General features: G+C 45.3%; 1 protein-coding gene across 1 annotated transcript in view; it reads left to right on the top strand.

Moving 5' to 3' along the window:
* Positions 1 to 1274: 1274 nt before the first annotated feature.
* Positions 1275 to 18970, top strand: part of LOC135385509 (disintegrin and metalloproteinase domain-containing protein 10-like) — a 147267-nt gene continuing 129571 nt past the window's right edge. The window contains exons 1-2 of the mRNA XM_064614861.1: positions 1275 to 1382; positions 16440 to 16575. Coding sequence (XP_064470931.1) covers positions 1331 to 1382; positions 16440 to 16575 — 188 coding nt within the window. The 5' untranslated portion in view covers positions 1275 to 1330. The remainder of the gene's footprint in view (positions 1383 to 16439; positions 16576 to 18970) is intronic.

The raw sequence follows: 18970 nt of genomic DNA, 5'->3' as shown, positions 1-18970 counted from the left end.
TGACCCAACTACCGGCATGGTGCACTTTAAAGGGCTGGTGTGGCCTTTTTTTAGCAATTTCGTCTACGTCTCGTTGGGAACACAGTAAAGCGTCCTGTGCTGACTGATTACTTGGTGATATGGATCCATTGAACCAACTACCAGCAGGGTGCACTTTAAACGGCTGGTGTGCACGTTTTTACCAATTTAGTCTATGTTGCGCTGGGAACACAGCAAAGCCTCCTGAGTTCTGCCCAGGACACTTGGCTGTGTTCCCAGCGCGACGTAGACGACATTGCTAAAAACATGCAGAGCAGCCCTTTAAAATGCACCCTGCCTGTAGTTGGGTCGGTGGGAACCATATCACGAAGAAACTAATCAGTACATCGTCGCTTCACCGATGTAGCCGATCCTCTCCTGCCGCCATTTGCAATGCGTCCACCGTCTGCAACAGAATGTACTTCGATGGATAAACACGAGTAAAACACAGGTGCTGTACGATGGATCACACCTAGGTTGACTTACCTTAAGCGAACATTAATCCTGTACTTAAAAAGCAAGGTTGTCATCCTTCTCAAAGGCGAGGTTGCAGGTTGCAGCGCAGACAACGGGCAACAACGCGGGAAGCGGGAGGGAATGCACTGCGGAAGAATACGCGGTGCCATGTCACTCCCCACCGGCGGAGCGCGGAGCAACGTAGTACGCTCCAACCGAAGGCACACATATTCAGCCGGTACACATATTATTCAACAAGCACACGAGTATACGGTTCAGGAGGCACACATTATTCAGCTGGCACAAAGCCGTTCCATACCGACGTGACGGCTTCGTACCTGCTGAAATTTGGCGATGGGGATCGCAGTGCTTGTTACTTGATAACCGTTACGGCTGTGTACCGGCTGCACTCGCTGTGGTAAAAAAGTAACGCAAAATTCAATTTGCTGCCAGTTGACTCATGGCAATTAAAATGCTGTCAATTTGTGTCAAATATTTGTCAATTGGCTTTTGATTGACTAAAGTCAATAAAAAGTAAAGCAAGTAGGAAGTCAACACGGTCAATAAAAAGGGAAGTCGATTTTCAGTTGAAAGTAAATTTTCATTTTGTAAGGGTAACCTATGGCAAAAGCGCACTGTGTCCGTGTCATGCATTTCAAATCAGAATGTTGATTTATTTATTGTAATTAGAATTAGAGTTATTGAAATTGAAATTTAAAAATCGCATAACTCCCATGATGCAGATACTGCATTCGCAGCGCTTACCCGTGTGTGGAAGAAAACGATGAAATGAGGCTTCACCCATTCATCTACGTGCAGCGAACATATGTGCAGTACCGACGTGCTGAGTTAGTAAATGGTACCCCTGCTCTTGATAATCATGTTATGTGTCAAAGATGGTATGACAGGTGAGATGTTACTTTGAAATTATTCAATAGAAATTGAAATCTTAATTCGCTAAGTGTATTCACATTCAGCTCCTATCGCACTTTGCTCAAGCATACGCCATTAAAGGCGTAAAGGCTGTAGTTTAGTAATGCCCAGTTCCAACTCCATGACGCTACACTGTTGAAACAGAACTTCACCGCATAGCATGCTCCTAGCCAACCATCATTCCGAATGATATCATTCTGTGCATTGATTTGTTCAAAACAAGCAGGAGGCGCCTATCTGGGACAGATTATCTTGTCCCAGATATGCGCCTCCCCCCTCTTTTGAAGAAATCAGGACGGAGAATGATATCATTCGGAATGATGGTTGGATAGGAGCGTGCTATGCGGTGAAGTTCTGTTTTAACAGTGTAGGCGCAACGTCGTCTGCAGGTGACGGAAATAGATGCGCATATCCGGCGTTGTGAGAGCATAGACGACGAGTCAAAATGTTCGCCACGCCAAACTTTCTTCGCGGCATTCGAGACAGCTCGCGATACAAGTTTTCGATTGACCAAATACACTGTTAGAAATGAACTTCACCGCATAGCACGCTCCTAGCCAACCACAATCTCGAATGATATCGTTATCTGCCCTGATTTATTGAAAACTGGAGGCATCCGCCTTTTTTGTGACAATCATCAACAGCATAAGTGCCACAAAAAAGGCGTACACCTCCCGTTCTCAACAAATCAGGGCAGATAACGATATAATTCGAAATGATGGTTGGCTAGGAGAGTGCTATGCATTGAAGTTCATTTCTAAGAACGTAGGTGACATGCTCAAACGTCGCCTTCTCGTTTTTGGTCGGCTCCTTTTCGCTCTTCTCGCAACAGCTTTGTCGCACTGTCTTGATTGCCTGGCGTATGCACGATTAAGAGAATTAAACGCTGAATATGATTAACCGCGCAAGGATCGAAATGAGCACAAACTATCATGTAGGAGTCACAGAACATACTAAAAGTATAGCCGACCGAGGCCTTGTCATCCTCGAAGCATTGTGGCAAAGCTCTCCGGTTTGAGAACACGAAAAACGCGCTCTCACTCCTGACGTCCCTCGACGTCGCCATACGGAGCGTGACGCGCCTCGTGCGCCATCAAATGGGCACAACGGTGCTAGTCAGGAAGGGGTAAGCTCTAAACGCCTGTGTTACAACTGATTGCTGCAACAACAAAGGTTAATTTCGCAGCATAAATTTAAAAACAAAATGACTTTCTAAAATAATTGTGCGTCGTAAAATTAATAGCCCTACTCATGGGCCTTCATGCATGGCATTTTTGTCGTTGTACTTATTCATTTCTCAGGAAAAAAGAAAATAATATCGGTCGTCCGGCTCATAGAAAAGAAAACTTAAAAATCGCAAAGAAGCCACGCGTGCGAAGCTTTGTGGCAAGAGCTTACTCTTTTATTTGAAGCCCCAGTAGCGATACAAAATTACGTCAGGCATAAATTGTGAACAGGGGCGTCATACAAATATTTGCACTCCAAGGTCCATCATCAAGGTTTGGCATGTCCATCCACAAACTTATGCCCCCTCGAAGTGATAATGTTCTGATGGGAAAATTGATAGCAAATGAACGCGTAGGTTTAGTTACGGAAAGCATCACATGAGCTCAGACTTCATTGTCTATAGATGATGAGAAGTAGTGCAAGCGAGCTGGTGAGGTATACTGTAAGGTAACATTTCCTTGAGTTTCAGGAACTAAGAGGACTGAGCTGGTGTGGGTCTTTTGTTGTCTTCTTCGTAAAGTGTGTTCCTTATACTTCAGGCAATGCCATCTCTTCCCATTGTTTACATCACGCGCAAGAATGTTGCACTCTTGAAATCAACGTGCCGATAGAAATGGGCAGGATAGGGCTAGCTTCAAGGTCACTTGTGAAAATTGTGCGCTCTTTAGTCATATGCTGTCATGAATAATCTCTGATGTCGTAATAAGAGCCTCTGAACACTGGCACATTCCGCAGCATCCGTCAAAAAAGGAGAGGGTGCCGTCTTTGCTCCCCCTCCTTTGGGGGAAGTCCCGGAAACACCCATGGTTAAGCCGAGAACGGCGTCACGCTGCGATAAATAGTAGCGAACTGGTATTCCCACATTGAAAACGAAATTACTCAAAATTGCGTTTCGTATAAAGTCTATGCGTCATCCATTGGTGCAAATTACATGCAAAGTGTGCTTATATGTTTTTATCCAATACAGTCCACACTCGTTATTATGACCCTCGTTAATATGCCATCCTCACTTCATGATCGTTTTTCTACGGAACCCTTTCTTGCACATAGAAGCGCCATGTATTTCTCCCTGGTTATTATAAAATCTCGTTAATCCGACTATGACCGAACTTCTGAGGATGGATTCAGTAGATGTTCTACCCGATCCATCCTCACAACCATCCTCACAGACTATGAACAGAGTTTTGAGGACGAACAAGGGAGAACACTGGCGTCCTGCCCTATTATGACAGCCGCCCTGGCATCCCTTCTGTTCCACAATGTACAGTAGCCCCACAGGCGACTAATGCAGGTGAATTTATTGTGAGTAGAGATCTCTATTAAACGTTTAAACGCCGAAACGTTTAAACGTTTTCTTAAGAAACGCGTTTTGTAATACGTTTCACAGATTAAAGGTACTGTAAAGCAGCACCGATCAAATGTCATTTAGTGTGGCTATTCGATAGTCCAAGCCACCAGGACAAAAGCTGTGCAAGTTTCATTCCAATCGACGGTACAATTAATTAGAAAATTACAATTAAAGATTACGGGCAACACTGTACTAGGTATTCGAAATGAATCCGTACTTCTGACACATTCGGCGGAAACCACATTGCATGCGTATAACACTGGGCCCGACATAACAATCCACCACAATCCTCCATAAAATCCGCCCCTGCAATCCACACAACGATCCACATTTGAGGATAAACGGATAAGCGAACTGAAATGAAATGCTGAGCCGTTGAAAAAAATGTGTCACACGTTCAAGAAGCCAGACAGCGTCTGGACTTGTTTGTTCACAGAGGTTCACAGAGAGAGTTTGTTCGTTCGAAAGAGGCCGCGAACAGAAGGAGCGCGTAGGCGCAGTAGAGAGAACCTCCATCGAACAGCGGCCAGCGCTGGGTTACTTCGCAAAAACAGGGGTTAACAGGTTAAACTGTTAACAGGGGTTTCAAAATGCATAGGTGAGCAGGAAAACTAATAATATGGTTACTAAAATAACAAAGTTCCGATGTAATAGTGGGTAATACCAATTTTCAGTGTTGCCCGCTGTACGGGGGGTTGTTTGACACAAGGCGTCGCACCGCTCCACTACGCCGCATCTTTCATGGCAAATTAAAAATATTTGTAGCGCGTTGTCGGTCGTATGGTTCCGCATATGGTATTTAGAAGAAACAAAGTCTCTAGTCACATCACCGGCATATCATGCTTGTCTACTGCTTTACAGTACCTTTAAACGTTTTCAGAAAACACGTTTAAACGTGTTCTGTTATATATACGTTCAACAGCACGTATACGTATTTAAACGTTTTACCAGCATACGTTTAAGCGTTTTCGTTCAATCCCAAAATTCGCGGTCTCCCCCCCCCCCCCCACCACCACCACCACCACGCCGCCGGCGCACTCCGCCACTATGATCAGCCGCTATGCGGGAAGCGGCCTTACACGATGTGAATTCAATCGGAGAAACGTGTTATGCCAATTAACAGAAAAACAGAATAAAATTGATAAGATGTCATCGTCTAATAGACAAGAACACTATGTAAAAAACCCCTAGAGACATGAAAGGCGCTAGCAGAATATAAACCTCCTGCACCCTGGCCAAATGAATTTTAATGCATTGCGCCTATGGAGATTCCGTCGACTTTTGCACAACGCCAATGTTTAGCCTAGGATTTTTAGACAAAAACAGTCAAATTCTGGAAATGTCATCGCTATTTTTGTTCAGTACGTCCTCCAGGCCACATACAATCCACGGCACGATGTGTGAGTGTTAATCCTGATGCACCCATGGCCTTCAAAGTTGCCCTCCTAGGCGCTCGACGGACTAAGTCGCAATATTATCGTAATACGCATGCGCTGAGACTGTTCGGCCGGTCTGAAGGTGTTCGAAAGGTGAACGGTCCTTTTTTCCAGAACTCCAAAAGGCTGACATAGACAACTTTATGTTCAGTGACGAAGGGAGTTGCCTTAGGACAGGAGCCGCCCAGTAATATACAAATAATACCGTTTTGTATTTTATACCGCTTTTACATTAAATTGCACAACTTGATAAACTGTCAATTTCGAGTGCCGTTTTGGAAGTGATTTTGTCAAACGCGACCTTTCAGGGTGCAACAGGAGGAGAAGATACGGTGTTCAAACCCCGAAATCTTACATCCACATATACGTATTACATAATCAGCTTAGGATATCTTTATTATCATCGTTATATCAAATGATATTAAGCTCCGAACTTGATGAAATTCGCCATTTGGCCATTTCGAGGGCCGTTTTGGAAGCGATTTTGTCAAACACGAGCTCTATGGGTGCAACAGGGGAAGATACAAGGTTCTATCCCCGTGATCTTGCTTCCACATATACATACTACAAAATCAGCTTAGGACATCTTTACTGTTATTTTTATATCAAATGATATTAAGCCCCGTAGTTGACGAAATTGGCCACTTGGCCATTTCGAGTGCCGTTTTGGAAGCGATTTGGTCAAACGCGACCTCTCAGGGTGCAACAGGGGAACATAAAGAAGCTCAGACTTGTTATGGTAGAAATTTTAATTTGAATTATTATTGTATGAACTAAGAATCCCTTCCTTAATTAAAAGTTGTGTTCCTGAAGGTTCTTTAATAAATATCTGCTCTGGGGAAGTGATTGTCTGCCCGGTCGAGTTATCGAATCTATCCATTTGATATTAAATTGGTTTGACTGCAGATATTACAATATCATAAAATTTGTAGTGTGTGTGTGTAGAATGTGAATGTTGCCTGCAGAAATTGTTCGTTTCAACTTTACACCTCTCTATGCTGATTGCTAGTACTTTAGATTAATAAAATATTTTCACTTGTACAAATGTGTGTGTCTGTTGCTTGCATGTCTGGGCCCGAGAAGGAAAGTACGCTATGTTAAGGGGAAGCATGGGCAGATGAAACACTCTTCCATGGAGTGGACTTCCTCACTCAGGATGTATTGTATGTCGGACTGGGCCGGAGAGGGAATCCGATATCAGACGATAGCGATGGTCGAATCTATCCTCGGTTGTCGTAATCCTTGCCCCTCTACTACTGGCAGAGCTTCTAGATATGCGTAATATCATAAATTTAACAAGGGCTACAAGTACATCTTAACGGTCATAGATACGCTATCGAGGTACCTGTACATCGTCCCCATTCGCACAAACCGCACGCAGGACGTAAAGGAAGCTTTCCAACGAGTTTTCCGTCATGGAATTCGGAAGAATCTCCTCACCGATCGCGGAAGCGAATTTTGGGGTTCCCCCATTCGTCAGTATTTCCAGTCGCCACTAAATCACTATAGCACACAAAGTGTAATGAAGTCGGCCTCCTGTGAACGAGTGCAACAATTAGAGAAAGAATAACAAGACATTTCACTAGTTCGGGGAAGCTTAATTATATCAACGCGCTGCCGAAGATAGTGGCCGATTATAACGACTCGGTACACTCCGTCACGGGCGAAAAGCCGAAAAGCGTGGACGCCGGAAATGAAGTACCTCTGTCCAACAGATTGAATCGTAAGACGACCCCGCGCGACAGCAAGTATAAAGTAGGGGACTAGGTGAGGCTCGCGTTAGATCGAAGCGTGTTCGCCAAAGGCTACGGTCAAAGGTGGACGGCCAAAGTGTTCGAGGTGTCGCGAACGAGAAAGACAGATCCACCCTGTAGTGTACGTGAAAGATTCGACGAGAAAAGAAATACTGGGATCATTCTACGAGCAGGAGCTCCAGCGCGTCCACCATCTTTCCTCATACGATAAGCAACTCATATCCACGGTGATTAGAAAGAAGAAAATTAACGGGGTATTGCACTTGGTTCGTTGGTTCGGATACGCCAAAGATCACGATTCTTGGGTGCCCGCCAGCGATGTCAGAAAATGAATTTTACGTGTATCTGCTCTCGAACGCCAGCATGGACCTGCACCCGTCCAACATGCTGAACGACTTCACGATCGCGTTGGATAAGCCGCTGCACCTGGATGATTCGTACGACGTCGGTCTAGAGGGATTTTCCATTCCCAACAGCTTCCTGAACGTGAACCAAGCGTCGGATAACCTGATAACGCTATCAACGGAGAAGTGGCAAACAAAACAGCTCACGTTCGAAGATACGGACACGCTATTGAATAAAATATTCCCCGAATATGGGACAGAGTGGACTTACGAGGAAGATCACTACGTGTTTAAAGGGGCCGTAAACAGGCCACCAAACATTTCTGAAATAACGATACCCCATGAAAGGACGCAGATCATAATACCCAAATATACGTTTCGTTCGGCCCATGCCAGCTCATTGACCCATATAACTGCTTTCAAAGATGAGTAGCCTCTCTCCACCACGCATACGTCACATGTCTACGTAGCGTTTAGCCGTCCAATCGGGGGGCCGAGCTGCTATCACATGACGCGATTCAAATCCGGGTTCCTCCCAGTCACGACGTGACATGGCCAGCACGCTATCCACTATACCACACGAGCTGGTGACGCGATGCCGCGTGGCTCAAACCAAAGTACGGCAACCCAGTTGTCGGAACCATTCGATGATGACGAAGTTGTTCCTTTGCGCACCTACCTAAGATTCCGGAACTGCAGTCCCGGATATTCATGCGCGCTCGTGGTGTGTTGCGTGCTACTACCCGGAAAACGTAATGCGCGTATGATACCTAAATTAAACGCGTTTCTTTTTCTGTTTGAGGCTGTTTAGATTTAGAACTGTTTAGATTTTGAATAGAAGAGGATTCACGTTCATTTAGTCCAATTCCGCATTTGGAATCATACGTGGATCACTCGATCGTAATTGGTGAGGAAAGCTCTACGTCAAAATGACGTAAAGTTAGAGCGCGGGGCGGAGCTAAAATGCGAAAGAGTGCAGTGAATATTTCATCCGTATGCAAGCCCCTTTTGTTTTTGAGCGTTAGTAATTGCAAGGATTTTTCACTGCCTAAGTTTCAATCATATAACAGAAAGAAATGTGCACCTTTTGTACCTGTTTACGGCCCCTTTAAGCTACCGTCGGGTGCGCGCTCGGCGAAACTAATCGACAGACCGCTGCATCTCGCCTTTGAAATCGCCGACATCGATGGAGATCACCCGGAGGGCGGTAGAGTACGCACCGTCCCAAACGTGTTACCGCTCGCGGAGGAAAGAGCCGTTATGATGCGAGTTCGCCGGGTGATAGTGATCAATAACGATCTAATTTTGTCGAATAATATCAACGTCGATCGCTAATTACCGACACATTCAACGAATTCTTCAGAGCGACGAACGACACAGAATCAAGGGTGGAATACAAAGACAACACTTACTCGCTCTCTCTCCCGGCGAATTTCAACTTGTCGACCGAGTTCCTGGACCTCATTCAGGTGAAGCACATCCGCGTTGAAGGACCCTGAAAGCGCATCCCGTGTAATCCCAGAGTGAAGACGTACCGCATCCACATAAACACTCGAGAGACGTAAACTCGGCGCATTTCACTTCCACCAAATTACTACGAAACAGCCGAGGCTCTCGTCATCGCCATCCATGAGCGTCTGCAACCCGAGGCTTCCCTCACGTACGATGCATGTGCGAGGAAGTGTTCGCTGAGCTTGCGGGAAAACGGGTCGCTTACATTATCCGATTACTTTGCGTACCTACTGGGTTTCGGCGCGAAAACCATATTTACCGAAAATGATACGTGCGTCGACGAAGTGACCATAGATCTTCCCATTAACTGTACTATGATATACACCTCGCACCTGTACCAGAGGGGAGGCAATTTCTTTTCTCAGCTCCGGCGTTTCGCTGTTCCACTCTTTAAACGCGTATAGCCCTACTTAAAAAAGACGGTTGTCGCCGCCGCTAAGTGCGTGGCCAAAAATCTGTCGGAGGGAGACTCTTTCCGAAGAGCGCTTAAAAGATTGGCGAAAGATACGGGCCACGAAATTCTCCGAGATCTCGGAAGCGCCGGGCGGAGAAAGAGGAGAAAACCGGACGTCTTCGACAGCATAAATCACGCCGGTTGCGCGGCCACAATTTAGTTGTGAGATGGACACGATTAACGTCGTACATCCGGACACTCATCTGTTGGACATGTCGGAAACACAATTATTTTCTATGCCGGGAACGCAATGGCATATACTGAAGAGGGAATACGAGGTAGAATACCTCGTATTCCTCGCTGACATATCATCCGTCATAGAGTTCCAGCTCTCGAATTTGGGGCATCACTATCTCGATTTGAACTCCGCTACATAGTGACGAAAGTCCGCATCGTACGTGACGATGGGTCGCTACCGGAAACACACGCTGGCGATCGGACGACCTACGACGAGGTCTACCCCGTCAACGCGTTCGCCAGCTCGCTTTTCAAGAACGTAGCCGTTTTCTTGAATCAGATCATGATTACGAATAATAATTTGTATAGATATAGAAGCTACCTGGATATTTTGATTCACGCCCGCACCACGGAGCAAAATACCGTGCATAAAGCAGGTCTGTACACGCAAGAAGAAGCGCGTCAATCGGAAAACAACGTTCGCGCTCGTGGACCGACCGAACAATACAACCCCACACAGGGCGGCAAGACCATCGACCTGGTTTCCAAGATCAGCTCGGACATTTTCCTGCAGCCTAAGCTACTCATATTGGGAGTGGAAATTAGGCTTGTTTTTTATCAAGGCTCGGACGAATTCCGCATTATGAAGACCGATCAGGAGCACACGCATAAAGTGGAAATCATGAGTGCTGCCTACATAAAGAAAATCACCGTGTCTCCCAGCCTATTCCTCGGGCACGAAACGGAATTGCAGCAGCGCAAGGCTCTCTACACACTGTCCGGAAGTGAATCGCGTATTCGTCCGCTACCTGTTGGCAACCTGGATGCATGCCCGGAAGATTTATTTCCAGGGAAGATACCGTCTGAGGTGGTGGTTGCATTCGTGCCCACCCTAGCCTTCCAGGGAGCATTAAGTTGCGACCCGTATCGATTTGTGAACTGCAACATTGAGTCGGCGACGCTCACTGTGAACGGGACGCTGCGAGTGGACATGTTCGACTTCAGCAATAACCTGAACCACCGAAGCTACTTTAACTTGTTGGAGCAGCTGTGCGAGAAGCAAGTCTCCTACGAATATGACCACTACGTTGGAAATAAGTTACTACTGTACTACGACCTGGATCCCGATCAATCCTCCGTCCACCTGTTACCGATCAGGCGTGGAAATGTTCGTCTGCAACTCAAGTTCCGACGCGCCTTGGCCGAACCTACGACCGTATTGAAACTGTCCGAGAGTGTGAGAATCATGTCTGTGGATAAGAACAGGAACGTCGCACTGGATTAGCGATGTTCGGGCAAGACATCGAGAGACTCTTGAAGTACAACGATTACACTTCGGCACTCTTCCGTGGTGTATACGCTCGAGACGATCGTCTGCCTGCGCGGGATAGACCGGGAACAATCGTAGTCAACACCCATCGGCGACAGCAAGCTGGGGAGCACTGGATTCTCTACGCGAAAATGAGGGATGACATGATCTACTTTGATTCCTTCGGATTGCCGCCCATCGAACCCGAGCTGAAACACTTCACCGTCGTCGAATATAATGATGTCTGAATTCAAAGCCTGTATTCTCCAATGTGTGGTGTGTACTGTTGTATCGTGGCGACATTGTTGGTGAAATGGAAATCACTGGCTGCCAGGCGCAGTAGCGCGCGGCAGCAGAGGCACGTCGTCGTCGTCGTCCACGGGCCGCCACAGTTGCGTCTCCCGTATTGCTCTGCTCTGAACGTCTCTAATGCAACTATGACAAATGCGAGAACCCGCCCACTTCCCTAGCTCTGAGAAGAAATGTACTGCTGCAAGTTCAGCACAGAACACGCGTTTTGTGCTAAAAGCCCTCTGCATAACTTAAAAATATCGTAAAATGAAGTAAAGCAAGCTTCGCAGGAACTTAGGGGAACCCTGCAAAAAGCAATTCCTAACTCGATATGTATTTGTACAGTATTGGTACCACCGTGTACGGAGCTTGCAAGAGTGAGGTTTCACCTTCGCTGACCATTGAGTTTGACCTAGCCGTTGAAATACGGCTTTACGGCAACGTAGGATTTCATTCAGGTGCTTTGTTGGAAATAACCAACTCCCAGGCGCGAGTTATTTCTTCAGCAGGACGTCAAAAGTTTGCCGACGAATAGCTCAGGTAAGGCTAAGGGCAGATAACCTTGCTGAAACAAAGCGAGCATCGACACGAGGCCCGTCATCCCGCGGTACCGGCAGCCGGGCTCCGACACGTACGCACGCAGACTAGGGCCGCGTTTTAACGCGCTAATCGCCAGTGTACGCCTTTTAAAGCAGAATTTTTTTACGTAAGATGAAAGGTCTAACATCGCACCATGTCCTGAAAAAATACGAATGAAATAAAAAGGGGCCTTTTCGAGAAACGCACGCTCAAAATCCTTGTTTTTCCGAAATATACCTTAACATTTGCATGTTTCAGCAGATACCTGTAGGGGATATACGCGGGATATATATATATATATATATATACAGGGTGTTTCAGTTAAATCCCCGGGCTAAATAATTCGCGAACGGGTGCACCCAACCACCAGCTTTCTTTTTTACAAGTATCTGTCCGATACCACGTACAAGCTGCATACCGTGTGAATGAGTGGGAGGCGCTCATTATTAAAATAGAAATGCAAATGAGTTTCGTAAAAAAAGCGTAACTTCTGAAGCAGGGCGCTGTCGGCATTAAAATGGGTACTACCCCTTTTGGGACCTTCAGTGGACACCTTTTAGAGAAAAATCTGCCACCGAAGTGGGTCATTTGTTGCAGTAATTAATTGGTTTCGGTTTACGTATTTTTTTTTTTTTTGCGGCTGGTCGCGGCGAAGCGCAAAAGGGCGTATTTCATTGGTGTAATTCATTGGTGTAATTCATTGGTTTAAGGACGTAATTCATTGATGGATAAGGGAGTGAAACAGCGTCCTTTTGCGCTTCGCAGCGACAAGCCGCGACAAAAATACGTAAACCGAAACTAATTAATTACTGCAACAAATGGCCCGCTTCGCGGTTGCAGATTTTTCTCTAAAAGGTGTCCACTGAAGGTCCCAAAAGGGGTAGTACCCATTTTAATGCCGACAGCGCCCTGCTTTAGAAGTTACGCTTTTTTACTTAACTCATTTGCATTTTTATCTTAATAATGAGCGCCTCCCACTAATCCACACGGTGTGCAGCTTGTAAGTGGTATCGGACAGATACTTGTAAAAAAGAAAGCTCGTGGATTGGTGCACCCGTTCGCGAATTATTTAGCCCGGGGATTTAACTGAAACACCCGGTATATATATATCAGATGAAAGAGAATTAAAAGCTGAGTGAAGTGATACTAAATATGGTAGTGAGGAATATCTACAAACTGCGCGAGAGAGCATGTTCACCATATTTGTATCACAGAGCGTTGCTCCTGCGCGCCAAAATTTGCGCTCGGACTGCTGGTCTGTAGGCATACTAAAGCATAAAAAAATTTCACTGCGGAAACTTCTAAGACTCGGGGGATATACGCGTGCAAACACGGCAAAACTGAAACACTCGAATTCAGGGCCGGATCTTCTCGTTTTTTTTTGCTCGAAAACTATTCTGTCGAAATTATTCATTTTACCGCGGTTGGTCATCATGCACGATGAGCTTCTAAATATAAAAAATGATGAAAATCCTGGAGGTCGATGGGACCTCCCTGCCTGAACTGACGTGAAACCGGCCCGTTCTCCTTCGTTCCGATGAATTTGAAGTGCTCTCGATGTTGTGGCCACGGTACCTCTGACAGAATGGAGGCAACTTTGCTCGGACTGCTCGTAGTTACAGCTACAGCCTCACAGACGGCATCCGCGCACGAGGTGGCGTCGACGCCTTCAAACTCTGCCATTCTCTTCACTACCGCCAAGGCCGCCAAGAGAGTGGCGAGGAACAAGGAATGTCACGTGCGAGTTCGAGGGGCGTGAGCGCGTGCAGCAAGGGCAAGGAGAAGTGGAGCTCGTGCCTGGTGTCGGCTAGGGAGCCTTGACGGGTTGCTGCAGCTTCTCACGCGCATGGAGGATCCCTACTGTCGGCGCCCCCTTCTCGCCACCTCCTGCTCGGCGACGGTGTTTCGTCGTTTTTACTCAAGAATACTCAAAAGGACAGATACAAGTTACTGAAAAGGTAATTAAGTTACAGTTAGAAGTGCGTGTTTGAAAATGTATCAAATATTTCCTCAAGATACACAAAAAGTATCTAAGTACACGTACTCGGATACTTTTACTAAGTTACTTAACAGCACTGGTATCCGCTAAGGACTGCCCCAAAATTACACCTGCTGTTAAGTAGAACAAATGGTAAACAATCAATCACCTATCAGCTTCCTATCCTGTTAAATATGTTTGCTTCTATTGATATTGATATCTTTGCTTTGTCAGATTGTAAATTAAAAAGCTCTTTATTGTATTTTTTTCTGGTTGCACATTGTATGTTTTGTCAAAACTGTATGGATTTTTTATTCTTTGTTGGTTTGTATAAAGTATTGAATGTGATGTAAGGGAGTCAGGGCCTAGTCAAGCCACATGGCTTTTTTTGCCCTGATTTCCAACACCTCGAGTGTGAAATAAAATCTATCTATCTATCTATCTAGCTGCGATGTTGATGTTGAATGATGGGTAATGATGTGATGAGCTGTGATGTTGATGTAGAATGATGGGTTATGATGTGATGAGCTGTGATGGTGATGTCGAATGATGGGTTATGATGTGATAGGCTGTGATAGTGATGTGATGTCATGGGCTGTGGGCAAGGCCGGAAATGATGTGATGTTGAATGCATATTTTGAAAAATGCAGACCTATGGGCGATACTCTACCCTTTTGCTGGTGGTGATGCGGGGAATGAAATAATGAGCCCCTTCACAATAAGGGTCGAAGTCCTGTGGTGTCCAGAAAGGTGAAGAGTGCCTTGAGGGCAGAGCGTTGATGGGCTAGATGTGGCCAGGGATAAAGCTATTTTGTGAGAGAGAGGCGGCAGGAGTCTAGCTCGTTAAGGGATCCGGAGAGTACGGTTCGGAGAGGTTGGTAGTGTGGACAATGGAAAAGAATGTGATCTAGATCTTCAACAGCACCGCAGTGGATGCAAGGCATGTGGTGGCAAGCGGTAACGCCACTGTGCTGTGAAGGCCACATCGAGGCCCATTCGATGAACTAATGCGACATCTTGACGAGAGACATGTGCAGGCATGCGGAAAGCGAGCGCTGGATCAACTCTGCCTAGCATAGCCAGTGGTGGGAGAATTTCACCGATCCGTTGGCGGGTAGCCAGAGCAGTCACCAGGCGTCGAAGTACGGACCGACGATCTCCTCTCAACAGTGCAATACGCGTCAGTCTTCGAAACGAGAGAGCTGCTTCGGCGGCGCTGTCATACTGTTCATTGCCTTTGACACCGCAATGGGGTGCAACCCATTGGAGAACGAGCTTGTCCGAAACCGTATGAGAACCGTATGTAGTTTCGTCACGAAATGCGGTGAAAACGGCACGTATATGAGTACGTTTTCTCCTGGGAGTGAACTGTTATTTAATTTATTTAAAAATACAAATATATCATATTCTGCTTCAAAACACTTTTCAGTGGAAGTGTTTTTCCCCCTGGCTTTACACTCTAAAAGTTGAACTTCACCGCATAGCTCGCTCTGCGCAAACCATAGCCACGAATTATAGGGTTACCGCTTCTGATTCGAGGAGAGAGAAAGGCGTACACCTTTTTATGTCAATTATCATATATCCAATCTGACACAAAAGGCGTACGCCCCCCTGTGTCTTCGAATCAGAAGCGATAGCACTATGATTCATGGCAATGGTTGGCGCAGAGCGTGCTATGCGGTGAAGTTCAGTTTTTACAGTGTATATAAACTATTTCTTTTAGGTCAGGATTCGAAAGATTTGAGATTCGTAAGATTCGCAGAACCCTCCTTGGATTCGGAAAATTCGGGATTCGTCCCATCTCTAAAAGAAATCACTAAATCTGCCTTTCAGAATATGTAGTAGATCCATACGCAGCGAGTGTGTGTGTCGGGGGGGGGGGGAGAGGAACGAGTGTGTTTTCCAGGGTGTTTCTCGTTAGTATGACAATTCGCTTTATGACCAAAATCGGCGGGAACGGACTTGGTCATATTAACCAGTTTTGACGGTATTTACTAAAAATATATTTCGTCCGTGAAGGTATCGCTTTTTCTTCACAGCTTCATATTTCGCTCAACGAACGCAGACAAATAAAAAGGTGGCACGGTTGTATTTTCCAAGCCATTTGAAAATGGCTTGTAGTGGCCTTCATGACGCATTGCGGTCCAGGCCGTTTCATGCATGTGGCGAACTTCTTCCACACCGTCTAAGGCTGTTGAATAATATAATACTCTGGATGAGAGAATAGAGAATGGTTATAGAAAGAAGAAAGAAAAGGGGGTAAAGGGTGGAACTTTCAGTAGACGTTACGGGCGCTACCTGCTCCATTGCCAGAGATGCATACCACACTCCGAGATTACAACGAAAGGTACAAGAACACAGAAACAAAAGAAAAAGAATAAAGAAAAAAGAACACCGTCACTGTTCTGAGGCTGGAACACGCAAACCGACAAGCACAGCACAAGCCTCAAGGTTCCTATGAACATAGCATGTTCAAGTATAATACTCGTTGAAATATTCCATGGCGCCCCATTAAAGAATGGTATAATAACGCTCCAGCTTTCAGTTTTATCGACGTAATGTCCAGTAAAGTTTGTGTCTATGTGAAAGGAGAGGAGCGTAATATCGCCTTTGCCTGTTACAGAACGCCTTAACAGGTTCATCCGACACTACGAATCATTGCGCTTCCCTCTCGAACCATCCATTACTCCAACGGCGTCCAGACAAAAGCGTTCTACTCCTCCTCGTGATACTGTGCTGCATTTCACTGCATTTGGAAGGTACCAAACATCTTCATTTACTTATACAGGGTGTCTTTTTTTAGGCGATACAGATTTTTCATAAAAAAAATTGTAAGGGCTATAGACAAGCTGTTTTCACTTCTGTCAACTCTGGGCCGGCGGACGTTCTTGGCCATATGTTGCTCAACCGTCAAATCACTAATTACCTAAAAATCGTTCATTAAATTTTTAATTATAAAAGCTACGATGTTGTCCCAGTGAGAAAATCTGTTCCTTTCGCTGACCCGATATCGCAGCCGTTTTCAGAACAAAAATCCGTTTGGTAAATCGTCCGCAAAAAATTCGTGGAGTTCATTGCGCATCTTCGGAGACGCGTCTTTCCTTCACCCCCAATGTGAGATGGTGAAGGAGCCTCATGCGACGAAGATGAGCTTTAACTTGCGGAAAAAACAACACAGAAACATATGTATCGGGTGACGCTATCGGAACTGCCCTTATTTTGGGTTGCATTTTCTGTTAATCTTTTCCCAGAACGCAACGGGAGACAGTGTGCTCTTTCACCCTCTCACAGAATTGGGGGTGAAGGAAAGACGGGCCTCCGAAGATGCTCAATGAACAAAATAAAGAAAAAAATGGTGTTCGTTCACGAATTTTTTGCGGACGATCTACCAAACGGATGTTTGTTCTGAAAACGGCTACGATATCAGGTCACCGAAAGGAACAGATATTCTCATTGGGACAAGTTCGTAGCTTTTATAATTAAAAAGTTAATTAACGATTTTTAGCAATCCCAAAATTCGCGGTCACCCCCCCGCCGGCGCACTCCGTCACTATACTCAGCCGCCATGCGGGAAGCTGCCTTACAGGATGTTAATTCAATGGGAGACAGCGTTTATGCCAATTAACAGCAAAACAGAATAAATTTTTTAAGATGTCATCGTCTAATAGAGAAGAACACCATGTAAAGAACCCCTGGAGACATGAAAGGCACCAGCAGAATATAAGCCTAGTGCACCCTGGCCAAATGAATTTTAATGCATTGCGCCTATGGGGATTCCGTCGATTTTTGCACATCGCCCATGTTTAGACTACGATTTTTCGACAAAGGCAGTCAAATTCTGGAAATGTCATCGCCTATTTTCGTTCAGTACGTCCTCTAGGCCACATACCAACCACGGCACGATGTGTGAGTGTTAATCCTGATGCACCCAGGGCCTTCAAAGTTGCGACTCAGACAGGGTTCCCCTCTTAGGCGCTCGACGGACTAAGTCCCAGTATTATCGTAATACGCATGCGCTGAGACTGTACGGCCGGTCTGAAGGAGTTCGAAACCAGAACGGTCATTTTTTCCAGAACTCGAAGTGGCTGACAGAACAGACAACTTTATTTTGAGTGAGTAATATACAAATGATACCGTTTTGTATTTTATATCGCTTTGATATTAAACTATACAACTTGATAACACTGTCCATTTCGAGTGCCGTTTTGGAAGTGATTTTGTCAAACACGACCTTTCAGGGTGCAACAGGAGAACAAGGTACGGGGTTCAAACCCCGTAATCTTACTTTCACATATACATAAACATATACATTACATTACATAATCAGCTTAGGATATCTTTATTATCATCGTTATATCAAATGATATTAAGCTCCGAACTTGATGAAATTCGCCATTTGGCCGTTTTGGAAGCGATTTTGTCAAACGCGACCTCTCAGGGTGCAACAGGGGAACAATGTACGGGGTTTAAACACCGTGATCATACTTTCACGTATACATATTACAAAATTAGTTTAGGACATCTTTAGTATTATTTTGATATCGAATGATATTAAGCCCCGAAGTTGACGAAATTAGCCATTTGGCCATTTCGAGTGCCGGTTTGGAAGCCATTTTGTGAAACCCGACCTCTCAGGGTGCAACAGGAGAACAAGATACGCGGTTCAAACCCCGTGATCTTACTTTCACATATACATATTACAAAATTAGCTTAGGACATCTCTAATATTATTTTTATATAAAATGATATTAAGCCCCGAAGTTGACGAAATTCGCCACTTGGCCATTTCGAGTGCCGTTTTGGAAGCGATTTTGTCAAACCCGACCTCTCAGGGTGCAACAGGGGAACAAGATACGGGGTTGAAACCCCGTGATCTTACTTTCACATATACATATTACAAAATTAGCTTAGGACATCTCTAATATTATTTTTATATCAAATGATATTAAGCCCTGTAGTTGACGAGATTCGCCACTTGGCCATTTCGAGTGCCGTTTTGGAAGCGATTTTGTCAAACCCGACCTCTCAGGGTGCAACAAGGGAACAAGGTACGGGGTTCAAACCCCGTGATCTTACTTTCACATATACATATTACAAAATTGGCTTAGCACATCTCTAATATTGTTTTTATATCAAATGATATTAAGCCCCGAA

Source organism: Ornithodoros turicata, chromosome 1, assembly GCF_037126465.1.
Source record: "Ornithodoros turicata isolate Travis chromosome 1, ASM3712646v1, whole genome shotgun sequence".
NCBI lineage: Eukaryota > Metazoa > Arthropoda > Arachnida > Ixodida > Argasidae > Ornithodoros > Ornithodoros turicata.
The sequence above is the reverse complement of the archived record's forward strand: the minus strand, read 5'-3'. Positions and strand labels throughout refer to the sequence as shown.